Below are 14,643 nucleotides of genomic sequence, written 5' to 3' on the forward strand. Positions count from 1 at the left end.
AACCAAAACCAACAAACAAACAAAAAACAACCTTCAAATACTCATAAAATAAGAACACTTTATAAAAAAAAAATCTGATGGCAAATACCAGACTGCAACTTTTTTTTATTTATTTATTATTTTTCACTCAAAAAACAGTAGGCCCTTAAATCCAAAGTTTTTTAAGTATGGTATGTCCCTAACTTGCAACGTCAAGCCTACTGAAGTTACTGCACACTAACAACAGGCCTACTATATTCCCAAACCCAGCAACCTGACCTTTGTTCTGATTTGAGCACAGACTGCATCCTTTGGATTAAGTTTCAAGAAATCCTAAATTTCTAAATAAGCCACCATCCTTCAACTAGTTACATGTAAGATGAAGCACTCAGTACCAATCAATACATGCCAACTAGAGATTTACCTTTTCCCATAGCTGGGCCGAGTCACAGTAAGAACAGCAGCCCCCCTACCAACATTACCACAAGTGCATCAATTGGAGGGAGAGCTTCCTGTGTTACCAAATTGGCAAAGAAATGACCAGTTAATATTTAGCATAACAAAATGCACCCAAAAAATGCATACTCACTGTTAAGCCACTCTATCCCCCCCCCCTTAACTTCATTGGCAGCGTAAGGGCATTGCTGCAACAGTTCATCAACCTAACAGCTGCTGTGTACAGTTAACAGTGGCAGGAACGCAGCACAACAATGAGATACTACTATTTGGGTTATTTGCTTACTTTTAAATTAAAGAAAGCTTGCTCTCCTTCAATCAACCAACACCATTTATGAGTAAATACAATATCATTAAGAGTAGACTTTATACCAAGATTAAATACTCATTACACTGCACACTAGGTAACGACTGATCCTGTGACTACCAGGCTACAACAAAAAAAACACACGTAAGTCCATGCAAACTCATTACATGGTCTTTCTTGACAGACAGCTGTGATTTGATCATCAAATTGCATGTTCTCTAACACTATTATTGCATTTGGCTTCATTTTGGTCATTTCAGTAATGAGGGAAATCACTGCAACTATTTCACATCCTCACACATCAAAAAGAAGCCCTTTCTGCAGCTTGGTGAACAATATGGCCGTGACTCTTATACCATCACTGCTTGCGTGAATTCTCTGCTACTAGCTGACAGAAGTTTAGATTTAGACAACACGCTGTATACAGGCATAAAAAGCTATTTTTTTTTTTTAATTAAGCATAAAAATGATGTCTTTTTCAGGATGGTACAAACCGTGGGGATTCCCTTAACCCATACAGACCGGTGTTATCTTTATGCATATGAACCAGAATGACCAACATACACAATTTCCTGGGGTAACTTTAAATCTTTTCCCAGTAGCTATATCAAGTTTACATCTACGTTCAACAAAGCAACAAGGAAAAACACTTCACTATCAAAAACCTGCTTATATTTAGTGCGCTCAAGGATAAGTGTATTCTGAGAGAAGAAAGACTTGTTTGGGTTTATTTTACCACTAATTTCTTCACACAATGAAGTTGTGTGAACACTAATTTCAGGTGAAGGAATCATGCTTTGGAGGCTCTGCCAATTTAAACCAGTCTAAAAGTCAATTAAATTGAGTGCAATCTTGTTCAGATATAACCTAATTTTATTAAATGATCTTTTCCCCAGTCTCTTAATACATAGTACAGAATATCAAAATGTAGAGCACAGAGGGAACCAGTTCAATTTGGCTTAAAATAACTACATCATCAGTGTAGTGCATTTAGCATTGAAATGATACAATTAAAAAAAAAAAAACACACCTTAACAGGTAGTCCTCTAACAGCTGCATCACTTCAACTTTGTTGAACGCAAAAAGTTGTTTTGAGCTATAAAAATGTAAAAAGAAGGTGATGACCCCAACTAGCCAAATCAACAAGGCCTGTCAGCAACTGCTCAAAGGACTTTCATTCAAACCAACCTCAGGGGAAACCGCAAAAGAAGTGGCATGGCTACTCTGCCTTTTTCCAATTTTAAGTTCTGAGATCTTTTGCAAGTTGGTAAAAGAATAAAAAATGAAAGTGTTCCAAGTTAATAGGTGTGTGTGAGCACGCATGCGCTTTATTATTACTAAGAATTTTATTTCCTTTTCAGTTGTTTTCTCCAGAAGTGCCTTCAAAAGGCTTGAATGAAAACGTTTGTGCATTTGTAGGTTCTGCTAATGTGTGCAAGGACAGGCACAAACTATTGATTCCAACAGAAATTCCACTGACAACCAAGTGTCCATATTCAGCCTTCACTGTTATTTTAAAGTGGAAGGCATTGCCACTATTGTTTAACATCCTGTTTATACAATTGCTGATACTCCTATTTCAATCAGTTGTTGCTCTAATAATTAACCTTACAAGGATGCTTCAAGTCATCAGTGCCTTTTCTTCTTACTAGCCACGTCACCCATTGAGATTTCAAGACTGTAGTAACCTCTTTTAGCATTCACTGGTAAACCTTCATACACATTTCCCTTGGCATATACCTTCAAGTGCTACTCATTATAGAATAGATGCTGGATTTCAGAAAAAAAAAATGTTGAAGTAATACACCTTTGTCCTGAATTTGTTAAATTTGTTGAAAAAAAAAAAAAAGGATCATTTTGAATATGACAATATACCATACAGATCAAAGAAAAGAGTTCTCTCTATAAACAAGAAAAGTTGGTGACAGTAACTGTGAAATCAACTCCTCCCCCCCCAACTCCTTTTCCCTGCAGAGCTTTTTTTTTTTTTTTGTATTAAAGCAAAACAACAAACCTCTGCTTGAACAAGTGCTAGATGTTGGAAGACAGTACTTTGAGGGTTCCCTCCTCTGGTTATAATTCATGTATAACTCTGCACCACATCCCTCCGCAGTTATGTTAGACAGGTTTGCAACATCAGCTTAGATTATAAATCAATGTAATAGGATTGTCACACTGCACTGCTCCTCTATGTGCTCTACTTAAGCTCCTCTCCCAAAAGGAAATCACAGATTTTTCTCTGCATCTAAGTGACCCACTAAAAGCTTCTCAGGACCTGTTTCACTTTGTCTAATCAGTTCATTTATTCTGCCCTCAAGTCATCTGCCTTACACAAGTCAGGTAGCAAAGAATTTTATATAGGAGAATCACATCCAGTTGTCAAAACTCCCAAGTACCTCTTACATGTGAAAATTCTTCCATTAAAGACTTGTTTTATAATTTGAATGAAAAAATATTTTACAGCTTTTATAAAGGAGATGTATTGCACAAACTTGTCAGTAAAACATAGAATTCTGCAGTGGAATTCCAGAGATGCTTATCAGTCTCTTGGAGTGTTTGTCACATGTGTTAAATCATTAATCTACACAACACGAAACAGCTCCTTCCTCTAAAATCTGGTGTACATTCATTTCCCATGTGCATCTCAAAGAGAAGTTCCATGACACAATCTACATAATTAAACTATGTGCTAGAAAGGAGGGGGGGGTCAGAATATCACTGCAAATGGGATCTTGCTTAAAGGGCCAGAGTTGTACAGCACGAACAGAAGCCTATTTTGATATACCACGCTTACATGCCGCTGCCTCCGTGACTTGTCAATTTACGGCCCGCGTTACCCACTTCCAACAGAGTAAAGGCTGCACATAAAGGAAGGAAAAAAACTTGGCAGATCGCAGACGGCTCAAACCGACGCCGATCACCGCACACAAACTTTGCGAGGCCCGCCAGCAGCCGAGGCAGACGGCAGCACAGCCGCACGACCCGAACGCCGCCGCCGTGCCCCAGGCAGGGCCCGCACCCGGGGCAGGCGGCGGGCCTGCAGCCCCCAGCCCTTCGCAGCGGTGCCGGAGGGAAGGGGCCGGCCGAGGAAAGCGGACCCCAGGCGCCCCGTAGCGCCCCGGCCGTGCCACTCGGTCTCAAGCCGGGCGGAGCCCCCCAGGGTGACCCCGGGCCCCGCCAAGCCGCCGGCGGCCTCCTACCCGGGCCGTGCTGCGGGCGGGCGGCCCAGCTACGATTACCTGGTCCCCGCGGCCCCCGCTGCGTGCGGCCGGGCCCCGGCGCCCATCCCCGCGCCCCGCCGAGGCGGCCCGGAGCTGCCCCGCTCCTCCGCGCCTGGCAATGGCGGCGGCCGCGCCGCCTCCCCCCAGCTCCGCGCTCACTGGCTGCGCCGCTTCATGTGACCGAGCGGGGCCCTCCCGGCGCAGCCCTTTGTGTCCGGGGCACCGGGGAGGCCGCCCGCCGGACGGACGGCTCGGGGCGGGGGGGGGGGGCGGCTCGGCGCCCACGGAGGCCGCGGGGCCGGCGGGTACACGGCGGCCGCCCCCTCCCCGCCCGCCTCTCCCCGCGCCGCTGCCGCGACCCCTCACTCACCGCGGCGCAGGCGGCGGCGGCGCCGCAGCAGGTCGGAGGCGGCCGCCATGTTCCCGCTGCGGCAGGACGGAGGAGGGAGGAGAGCCGCCCGCCAACCGCCGCGCGGCCCCGCTCCGCCCGCGCCCCCCCCCCGCGCTGGCCGGGGGGGGCGAGAGGAGGGGGAGGGCGGGAGGGGCGGGGGAGGGCGCGGAGGGAAGAGCCTAGCGGCAACTCACGGGCTCGCCGGGCTGTGCGTCACGCCGGGGTTACGTCCTGCGCGCGCCGTCATGACGTCATCGCGCAAGCTCCCCGACCTCCCCCCCGCACACACACACACACGCGTCCGGAGGGTGGGGGCCGCAGCGCGCATGCGTGCGGTGTTCCCGCGCCGCCGCTGCCCAACCCCCTCCCGCGGCCGGGCGGGGGGCGGCAGGGGGCGCGCGGCCCTTCCCGCCCCGTCAGCGCCGCTCCCTCGACGCCGCTGGGGCCGGCAGCGCCGTGCGGGCGGTTGGGGGCTGCCCCCGCAGGCACTCAAAGAGCCCTCCCCGAAAGGGGAGTACAGCGCGGCCGCCCCTTACCCGCGTCAGGCTTACCAGCGGGCTCGGGAGGTCGGAGCGTGTGCTGCCTCGCGGTGCCTTTCCCACAGAAAGCAGAAAAGTAGGTCAAACGCTGAGGGAGCCGCACAAAGGAGGCAGAGTCCTGCAACAAGCAGCGTCTGGCAAAAGATGTGACAGGGCAGCGTGAGGCGGGAGCGTGAAACCCGAGCGAAGCAGCAGCGCGAGGGGAGAGGAGAGCCACGGGGCGGTCTGTCCTTCCCGAGGGAACAAGTAGGACAGGACCCTGAGAAAGCAGCACTTGGTACCAGTTTTCCTTCAGATTGATGGTTCTGCTGGCAAACCCCGACTCAAAAGGGCAGGGCTTCAAGCGAGACAAGTAAAGCGGTGAATTAGGGACTGCTTCGATAAATTTGTAAATTAGACTTTTCCTGCAGATTTACTAGGCCCAAAAGATTTCACACTAGAGTGAGGAGGTGATAAGGCAGCTTCAGAGGTGTGAGCGGCTGTTGCTGAGAGCTCACGAAGACTTGAGAAGAGGAAAAGGAAACACATAGCACACATAATTCAAAGGGGAGCATAGGTAGAGCCAGGAACTGCCAATCATTCCAGCCTCCATTCCCAGGAAAGTACTGTAGGAATAGAAATGTTGGTTTTGCAGAGTTACATTGTTTAGAAGGAAGGAACGTGGTACTGAGATATGCTTACAGTGATAAGAAAGCTTAAGCAGGTGACCTTGTAAAATGCAGACAACCAGACTCCTTGGGACAATTAGGTGAAAATCACGGTATTAAGTCAAGTCAGGTAAGTGAAGAAACATTACTACTTCAAACAGTAAAAATGGCAAAAGGAAACTGAAATTTGACAGGCCAGCTACTGAAGGCCATGCATTGTTTGTGAAGCATCAGATAGATTGTGAACCTGGATTACCCACTCAGTGGGGAAACAGGGGAGGGTCCTGCCATCAAAAAGTATATCAACTGTGTTTTGGAACTAGCAGATGCGCTCTCCTGCTTGCGGGGCGCCCGCCATTGCAATCGCAAATAAATTACTACTTCACTGGGATCCTCGCCTGAGCCTAAGTAATTGGCTACGGAGTGTTTCTCACAGTACTGAAGCAAATAATCACACATCTTTAAATATATGGTAGCTAATGAAGTGGTAAGTTACAGCCAACGTGGATTTGCCAAGAAAATCATATCAAGCCAAACTCATTCCATGCGATGACAGTCCAACGGACCTTGGGTAGGAGTAGCAATAGGTCTGTTATGGACTTAAGTAAGGCTTTTGACGCTGTCTCAGCGGACTCAATAACTGAGCAAGCAAAAGAAATATAATCAGAATGAAATGACTGCAGTGGTGCAAAACTGCTCAAAAAGCAATGCTTTACTTTGAAAAATAGCTGAATATAGCAAATGTGGTTCCTTAGGCCTGGATATGTCCTAGGTCTGGTACCAAGTCTAATTTTATGAATGATGGGGCACAGTTTACATTGGTTGGATTTGTTGGCAATACCAAACTGGGGCAGCTGGAGGAGAACCGAATAGCAGGGCAAAAATGTTCTTGATAAACTGGTTGCAGAAATAGGATGCAATTTAATAAATGCACATGCCAGTTTCTACATTTAAGTAGGAAGATAACTGCACAATTACAAGACTAGGAATAGATAAATAAATACCAGGTCTTTAGAACAGGGGCTGGGGATCACAGTAGATCACAAACTGAATGTGTGTCAACAATGTTACGTTGTTGTGAAAAAAAGCCACAGTACAGGGAGATGTGTAAACAGAACTGTTATATCTAGAATGTACGAAGAATTTATCCTCATATTTAACACTGGTAAAGCCTTGCCTGGAATACTGTGTTCAGTATTAGCGCTCTGCCTTTCAAGAAAAATGTGTCTTTTAAAACAGACCAATAGAAGAGAGTCAATGAAATAAACAAACAAAAACAACAACAACAAAACAGGAATTTCAAAAGATGTGACACTAACTGAAAATAGGAATGATTAAGATTTCCTAGTCTAGAGGAGAGAGGACCATAGGAAGAAAAATACATTGTTCACTAAATCCACCCAGGAGAAGACAAAAAGTAGCAGTTTCAAACTGTACTGAAAGAAATTTAGGTTAGACATTAGGAAAAGTTTTACTATGGTATGAATAAATAAAACTGCTGTATATTTTCTGGAGGGTTCTGGAAACTTCGTTCCCATTTTTTAAGGCTGAGTTAAAAGATCAGAAGCATTGGACTCTGCTGTGAAGTAATGAAGACACACCAGGCAAATGTTTTTTCAGCATCATTTTCCATAACTGCAATTACTATCCAGGTATCTGTTCTGATCTTTTTTTTTTTTTTTTTTTTAATAGAAATCCCAGAGACATTTAAAATTTAATGTGTTGGTGTGATCTTATGCACAGGTGTAGATATCCCCTTTGGGAGTCTTCGTCATATTGAATTCTGTGTGGCAACATATGTCACATGCTCAGCTAATTTGCTAATTTACAAACTTTATATAATACTACAAATCCCACATTTACAAATAATGTGTTTGTTAGTACTCATGTAACTAGTGTGAATTAAGGCTTTTGCTTTTGCTTTCTCTCTCTCCCCCCCTCACCCCCCCGCATAGTAACAGATGGTTCTTTCCCCAGAATCCGTTAAACTTTGGGGTTTCTCCGGAGCTTGCCAGTTAGAAGGCAGCGTGAACAGTTTATATTATGGGACTGGGACCTACCAAACTCATCTCATTAGTAATGATTCAAAGGCCATTAAATAGGACGATTTTTAATCTCCACCGAGTTCGACTGAATTCAAACTGATAGCCCACAGGCAAAAGGCTATGAATTTCATTAACAGTACCCTGAAGCGCTTAGTCCCCTAATGAGTGCTAATGTTACTCTTCTGAGAATTAAGCTTGTTTTCTGAAAAGATACATTTATGATATCAAGTTCTGATATTTTGGAGCATGTATGTATGGTTTTCCTCTGCTCTTAAACAAAAGAAACATTATTATGTCATACAATCAACAGATTTCTTCTAAGAGTCTTGGTAATATGTTCTCCATGCTAACGAAAATGCAAACAAAAACATGGAAAAGCAAATATTAATACTACCTCTCCATTTCATGCTAAAAATATATACATATATTTTTAATACCAATTATTTTAAGGTAGTCACACTCACTTATATTTTTAAGCAGTAGTAATTCCTCCTTCAATTCTGTGACAAATAATTGAAAGAAAATACCAAATTCTAGGAAATTAGTAACATATAGAAGAAGATGCAGTGTTTTACTATAACAAGTAAAATGGATAGCGTAAGGAAAGCTGAACTTTAATTCTACTGCTGCCAAATCTCCCAATTTTATTAAGAGCTTAAAGATATTTAGCATTGTATTTAGTACCTCAACTTATTACTTGACCTAAAGTTCTATAAACAGGACTGAACTCTATAAAAATACATATGATTCACACATTGTGGATACAGATTCAGTGTGAATTCATGGAAGCCATAACTGCAACATTTCATCAAAATGGCAGTGTGCTAAAATGATTAAGACTATGTCCAGTCATGTTACAACCCTTGTTTTGATTTCTGATTATGCCAGCTTTGACGCGTACACTTTAATATGTGAAAAGTGGTAGATTATCTTAAACATTGCATGCTAGGTTAAAACAAGTTGAGAAATATATAACAAAAAAATCAGTCTAATTTTGGGTGACAGAAAAAGGCTCCATTGAGGCACTCCAAGATCAGTGAAAGAATGTGCACAACAAATAAAGGACCGTAAAATATGACTCTTGAAATTTAAGAACCATACTGCACAGTTGGCTTTTTATTTCCATGAATTCTGTCTGTGAACCTGTATTATTCCTCCACTGATGCAGACAAGGCCTAATAATGGTTAAAACAGCAACTGAAAACCTCCTCAGAGAAGGTTGCTACCTAGTTCTGCTTGGTCTTCAGAATGGTTTTATAAAGCTTATACCAAAGCAGGCTCTTTCATGTTAGCAGCAAAATATGATTAATTGAAACCAATTTGGAAACTGTTTTTTCATATAAACATTTTTGTAGATGATACTACAGAGGGAGAGTTGGAGCAGATCTAAACTGAAGCATTTTGAATGAAAGATCGCAAATGCCTCCTTCTAACACACACAGCAAAATCCCAAATGCCTGGAGGGAAAAACTTTTTAATGATAATTTCTTACATTTATATAGCACCTTTTATTCCCTGGGACCCCAAGCACTTCATTAACTCTATGCAAAAAAGTAAAAAGATTCACCATGGAAATGTAGCCACTATATGCATCACTCTGAAAATTTCATTTTCAGTTGAAACATTTCTTTCAATACCAAAATACTGTGGTTATCCTGTACATAAGAACAAAAACAAAATCAGAGAAAATATTAGATTACATAGTTTTGAGACATAGAACAATATAAGCCTGTATGATTTGCAAATAACAATGCACTTATGTAATGGATACATTGCGTTAATCCCATTTCCCCTCTCCATTTCTACTTCTATCTCATCTTCATACTGTCACCTTTGGTAGAAAATTTTGTCTTCTGTACCATTCCAAAATGGGAATGATCCTTGATGTCAGAATTTCAGACAAAAATTGGGTTTATAGGAAAAAGTAGCATCTTTTATTAAATTCACTACTGTGAAGTGAAAAAGTAAAAGAGTTTTGGAGTACTTGAGACCTAATGCCTTTTTTTTTTTATAGCTAAGATGGATGTTTTAAAAAAGCATGCTACCTCTACTTATAAGGTTTTTCTTGTCATCATTTGTAGACCCTTAGAATCACAAAAACAAGCCCCCAGAAACATCATGTGAAAGATCTGTGTTTTACTGCTCACCTTACCACAGAGTTTTTCTTTTCATCCTACAGAGATGTTTTCAATTTCTTGGCCTTTCTTACAACGATACCATTTCACCAATATCAACAAATTTAGGAACTCAATATACTGGTCATTTTTACAGATTAATTAGCATATTTCTACTGAAATTTTGAAGAACTAAAAGCAGAATTAATTACAGCAGTTTGGTTTACCTCAACACTGTAAAAACTGAAAGGGGAAAAATGACAACTTTTTTTTTTGTTTGAGCTGTTGATTCATGTTCCGTTGGCTTGCTTGTTACACAGGCTCTTTGAAATACAGTTGTCAAAGAGGACTGTCTAGTCTTTTTCAGACAGAAACAAATCTATTTTATTCAGAATATAAATTTATTCTCTGCTATTAATCAAGATATTTTAATTTTATTTTTTTTTTTTTTTGTCAGTATCAATTAAACTTTTAAAATTACCTGTAAAACAGTAAGAGGGCAGTAAGAATGTATAGGTGAAGTTATATGTCACTACAGCCTTTGACTCACCGAACAGTAATTCCAAGATAAGGTTAGTCCTGAAGTACAATACTCTGCAACAGAAGGATATTTGGAAACGCTTTCTGGGGAAGTAGTTTTACTTGCCACTATGAATTACCTTTAGAACCATCATACTGTTTTAAATCTCTCACCTAGGAAAATATTTCCAAGTTAAATTAATACAGACAACTGCCACTTTGTTTTCATTTTTCTAGGTTTCTGTCCATGGGCAGTAGCTGGAAAATACAGTATCTGTTGCTCAGACCTGCTCCTGTTGGCTAAGACTACTCCAGCAATTACAGAACAGTTTCTGTCACAAGGACACCAGCTACGTATCCAGCCTCCCACAGTTGCCTCCTCTTTTCAGTCTTGCCAGTAAGAAGTGTTATTGTCATCTCTCACTGATCAGAGAGGAGCAGCTGCTGGGACAACACTGTCTGCCTGGCACACAAGGCTCCATTCTTCCCTGTTCCTCAGGTACCACTGTAATAAACATTATTAATTAGCAAATCCTAGATTAATTATCAATAGACCAAATTAACCATGGTTTTTATGCTTATTTACTTTAATCTTGCATTATTCTAATCCATCACACATTAAAAAGGAGATAGTTAATCCTACGTCTTTGTTCCCTTCAGGAGGAGCTGACACCTCTTTTCTCATGTCTGAGTTACTGAGCTCAAGTCTCATACAATTCAAAGATCACAAGAAGGCAGATTAGAGCAGGAAAATACCACCATATATTATAGCACTCACCTTCTTGAAAACAACAATGTATTGCCTTGGAGGGTTGCCATTTGCATCATGCAGGAAGTATTAATATAAGAAAATATGCTATGAGCAACAAAACTAACAAATTTCTTCCTGAGTCTGCTGACTGAATTATAATTTAGTGAGAGAGGAAGACAGCTGCAGCAGTAAACTGGCCTTCAGCAGATGATGGAAAGGACCGAGATATAATAGGTATAAATAATCATAGTTTTGCTTAACCCAGTCTGATGATTCAGTTCACATTATACTCCTGAAATAGCCCACAGAGAAGACAGAGTAATTTCAAGTTCTCTCTCTCAATTGTCACACCAGTAACCTTAACATACCCCTGCAGAGGAAGGGGCATTAGAGTCCAACTCCTACCACTACCAACCTGATCTTCGACATGACCACCCTATGCCAACAAAGAATTGCCTATGAAAATGAAATTGCACTGGGCCCGTAGGGTGCCATGTTCTGGTCTTCCGGTTGTGTCACGCCCCACCTCTGGGACTGGCATTAGGGGCACACCTATGACTAGGACACATACTGGAGTCCTGAGCAATTTTAATGTGGGGAGTTAGTAACAACGACCCTTTTAGCCATGCTTCATCTCCAAATTTGTATTTGTGACTTCTACATATTCCAGTGAAGGACCCAGGTTGCACCACACAGGGAAAGCCACTTCCCTCAGCTGATTACTATTTCAACACCCCTACAAGGGGATAAAAGGTTTTGCAGCCAACCCCCACCATTTCTGTACTTCAAGGTCACCTGGCCATACAGAAGTAAGGACAATGGTCCAAGTAAAGACATTTTTAACAGAAAATGTAGCCTTTAGAAGGAAGTGCTCTGTGTTGAAAAATGAAAAAAGAACAGGATCTCTCAGTTGTGGTTGGTATTGCCAGGGTGTCACTACATACTAGGCAAGATTTCAAACCGCCTTCTTTTCCCCACAGCTTCCTATTGTTCTGCCCTGCAGCTCCTGCATAGTAATTGTGAATTCTTGCATTAAGTCAGATGGACATACACCCTCTTGTCCTTATGCTTGACACAAACATTCACGTCAATCTTTGTTATCATCCGTTTGTAGAGCTCCAGAGGTTTATGCATGGGAAGACATAATAACATTACTTAAAGGAGAAGTAAAGAAACAAAAAAGCACTTTATTACTATTAATGTAAAAGTACCAATGAGCTTATTTTGTCTTTAGATAAGATCACAGCAGCAGAAAGTCTGTTTGATATGCCATACCTTCTGTTTGTTTCTTAATTGTAAGGAGTTTGGTTTTGATCAAGACAATTAATTATGAATATAGCTGAGTTTTCTAACATCAGAGATAAAGCTTAAAAAAACTACAAAAGCTTTTTTAGACTATAGTGTACTGTATAGGTAAGTGTATATCTTCAGGGCATGAAAACAGACATCTTTGCAATTGAATCTTGAAAAGGAGGGAAAAAGATATGAAACTGTGATAGTTTCTGACAGGCTTAGAGTTAACATCCAATTTTGAAAAATTATTTATCAGGTGTTGTGGTTGCACAGTATCAGTATATAGCATGGTAGGTTTGTATATCTCATATCTCATTTTGACCACTGGAATATAAGGTCTCCTCTTGTAGAATAAAATTAATGTCAAAAAAGAAAAGGGCGAGTTAAAACCTAGGGTTATTACTATGAGAGATTTGTTACTCAGGAACTTTTTTCTTTCCGATCTCCCTGCCAGTCCCTCGCTATACGAAGAAAGGAGAAACATCTCCTAGTTTCTCAGCTCGGCTACATCCTTTACCCCTCATCTGCCAGAAAGTATGTTCAGTGCAATGATCAAAGCTGTATTAAAATTTTTGCTTCTCTCTTGTTCATCCAGTATTTCCAGATCATATCCTGCATGTATGTCTCAGATGAATTATTTGTTCATCAGTTCACTTGCTATTATCCCTTTCGAGAAATATTATCTTAGGTATGGGATTTGCAGGCAGATCTTATAGTATAATATTGCTGCTTTTAGTATGAAGCTCATAGGAACATAAAACTTCTAATTATAAGCTCAGTGAAATAGCTGCAAAGACTTTAATGAACTTTCAGAACGGCTCAAAGAAATAAAATTCCAATACTAATTTCCTAGTAATAGAAATCTACATATTTAAAATAACTGTAAAATAATTATTTTGGTATCTTGGAATGCAACCTGAGTAGAGGTTTCTCAAACAAAAGAATGAAGAAACTTAGAGGAACAGTCATGCTCACTTTTAAAATTTGTCCCAGTTTCACATTACTTGGCTTTGGATTCCAATGATGTGTTCAAAGGTCAGTGTGCGGAAATGAGCTCAGGTAAGGCTTTGGAAGTGTATTTTTAGCTAGAGCATGCAGACAATTCATAGAGTGAAAATGTGCTACCTGTAACAGCAGAATAGTCAGTAGAGTAGTTCCATTTGGGGAATTGCAGCAAAAGAAGCTATGTCTGAATGTTGTCAGGAATCTCTGAAATCATATTAAAATTAAAATCTCTGAAAGTATGTTAAAATTCCTCCATAAGAAATTATATGTGAATGATCATTCAAATATACCTTCAGCTTTGAGTAGCAATGTTCATATTCTGCTTTAAAACAGAATTGTTTTTACTTGCTCTACTCAAGAGATTCTAATTTTGAATCATTACAAGAGCCAATGAGGTTAACAGCAATTTAAAATTTCATGTAGACATCTTAATCAGCAGGTCCTTTAAGCCAATCAGTGTAAGAGTGAGAGTATTTTAAAAGTATCCCATTTATGAGTAAGCGATAACCACGTCTTTATCACATTCTACCAATTACACATTCTAAAAGAGGTTGGTGTCATCACATTTCTGATAGTACATTAGGAAGCACAGCTTTTCACAGTGGCACATGCTGGGGAAAACAGTGTTTATTAGGATTATTTTAAGACAATGGGTACTCACTAAGCATGAATTGTATATGATCACTTTCATCATTCACATTACAGTTTATCTTATCCCTTATAAAGAGATTGAGATCATACTGAGAGCTCATTTTAGTCTTAGATACTGGCTAGAAGGAGCTAACTGAATTCAGCTCTCAAGCCTGAGGAAGGCAAGCAGTAGCCTACAGCACACAGCACTCCCAATCTGCAGCAGGACAGCGCAAAGGGCAGTTGCGGCCAGCAAGGGTTTTGGGGAATGCTGACTGCCTGTCCTTTTAGAAGTTTCATCTGGTAGGCTGAGGAAAACTAGTAATGCCTAACAAAGTTTGCACTGATCAAGCAGCTCTCCAGCGGGCTGTGAACACCATCTGAGAGGACAGTGCTTTTGTTGCTTAGGGCCCACCAACAGATGACAGTGGTTCTCCACAGAAGTTCAGGAGGCTGATCCCAAATGCTAGCAAGAGGGAAGGGCTGGAAATGGCGGTGAACCTCCAATACATGGAGCCACCATTTCTAAGCCCAGGCACCTAGGAAAATTGGAATTTTCTTTCATTGAAAGAAAGAAAAAAAAATCTTTTTTTTTTTTTCTTGTTGAAAGCTCAGGAACTTTTATGTTCCTCCTGCTGAAAAGGGTCATTGTAAGTACAACTCGGGCAGAACAGCCAGTTAAAAAGTCCTTGAATACAGAGGAGATGGGAATCAAGGCAGCAACACAGGGGCTGCCCCTACATACC

At 41.5% G+C, this 14,643-nt stretch overlaps 1 protein-coding gene across 22 annotated transcripts in view; it reads right to left on the reverse strand.

Annotated features, from left to right (window-relative positions):
- The window catches only part of ZNF644 (zinc finger protein 644), an 86,883-nt gene that overhangs the window by 51,124 nt on the left and 21,116 nt on the right, over positions 1-14,643 (reverse strand). For 6 of the 22 annotated variants that reach the window (XM_072042131.1, XM_072042115.1, XM_038182614.2 and 3 more), the window contains exon 1: positions 4,334-4,542. The exons of 8 other annotated variants lie outside the window; for them this stretch is intronic. Coding sequence is in view for 4 of the 14 variants with exons in the window: in XM_072042122.1 (XP_071898223.1) it covers positions 4,906-5,027 (122 nt within the window). In the remaining 10 variants the exon portion in view is untranslated. 8 more of the 22 variants (XM_072042118.1, XM_072042109.1, XM_072042122.1 and 5 more) reach the window with 7 other exon arrangements.

The sequence above is a fragment of the Anas platyrhynchos genome, chromosome 8, assembly GCF_047663525.1.
Source record: "Anas platyrhynchos isolate ZD024472 breed Pekin duck chromosome 8, IASCAAS_PekinDuck_T2T, whole genome shotgun sequence".
In the NCBI taxonomy this organism is placed as follows: domain Eukaryota; kingdom Metazoa; phylum Chordata; class Aves; order Anseriformes; family Anatidae; genus Anas; species Anas platyrhynchos.